Genomic DNA, 625 nt, shown 5'->3' with positions numbered 1-625 from the left:
AAGGTGTCCGGGCGGTGGGTCCTGACTAGGAGATGCCGGGAAAGGTCTCTGGGTCCTTGAGGGTGGTGTACCCCAGGGCATGGGAGGGCCAGGGCACGGGGCTGCAGTCTCAGACTGGGCTGAAGCAGTGTACTTGTCCCAGGGGCTGCTGCTGTGGATGCTGCTGAGCTTGGGCCGGGCACAGGCATCCAGGGAGCCGCTGCGGCCACTGTGTCGCCCCGTCAATGCCACCCTGGCTGCCGAGAAGGAGGCCTGCCCCGTGTGCATCACCGTCAACACCACCATCTGTGCCGGCTACTGCCCCACCATGGTGAGCTGCCCCAGGCCAGGGCCAGGTGCTGCCACCTCAGGGCCGGGTTCACAGAGGCAGCGGGGAAGGAAGGGTGGTCTGCCTGTCTGGTGAGGGGCTGGGGAATGGGGTGTGGGAGGGCAGGAACAGAGGGCTTCCTGGACTCCTGAGTCTGGGACCTTTGGGGAGAGCTTGGGAGCTCAGCTGAGGCGCTGGCCCCAGGCACATGCTCACTCCGCTATCCACATGTCCTCCAGATGCGGGTGCTGCAGGTGGCCCTGCCGGCCCTGCCCCAGGTGGTATGCACCTACCGCGAGGTGCGCTTCGAGTCCATCC

At 66.6% G+C, this 625-nt stretch overlaps 1 protein-coding gene across 1 annotated transcript; it reads left to right on the top strand.

Annotated features, from left to right (window-relative positions):
* Positions 1-134: 134 nt before the first annotated feature.
* LOC108524866 (choriogonadotropin subunit beta-like) lies at positions 135-621 on the top strand (the record flags this gene model as incomplete). Its single annotated transcript, XM_017865973.1, has 2 exons — positions 135-310; positions 547-621. Coding segments are annotated over exons 1-2 (228 nt in total), but the record flags the coding sequence as incomplete, so codon positions are not given.
* Positions 622-625: the final 4 nt, after the last annotated feature.

This window comes from Rhinopithecus bieti, unplaced genomic scaffold, assembly GCF_001698545.2.
Source record: "Rhinopithecus bieti isolate Rb0 unplaced genomic scaffold, ASM169854v2 repeat_25340, whole genome shotgun sequence".
NCBI classification, from domain to species: domain Eukaryota; kingdom Metazoa; phylum Chordata; class Mammalia; order Primates; family Cercopithecidae; genus Rhinopithecus; species Rhinopithecus bieti.
The sequence above is the reverse complement of the archived record's forward strand: the minus strand, read 5'-3'. Positions and strand labels throughout refer to the sequence as shown.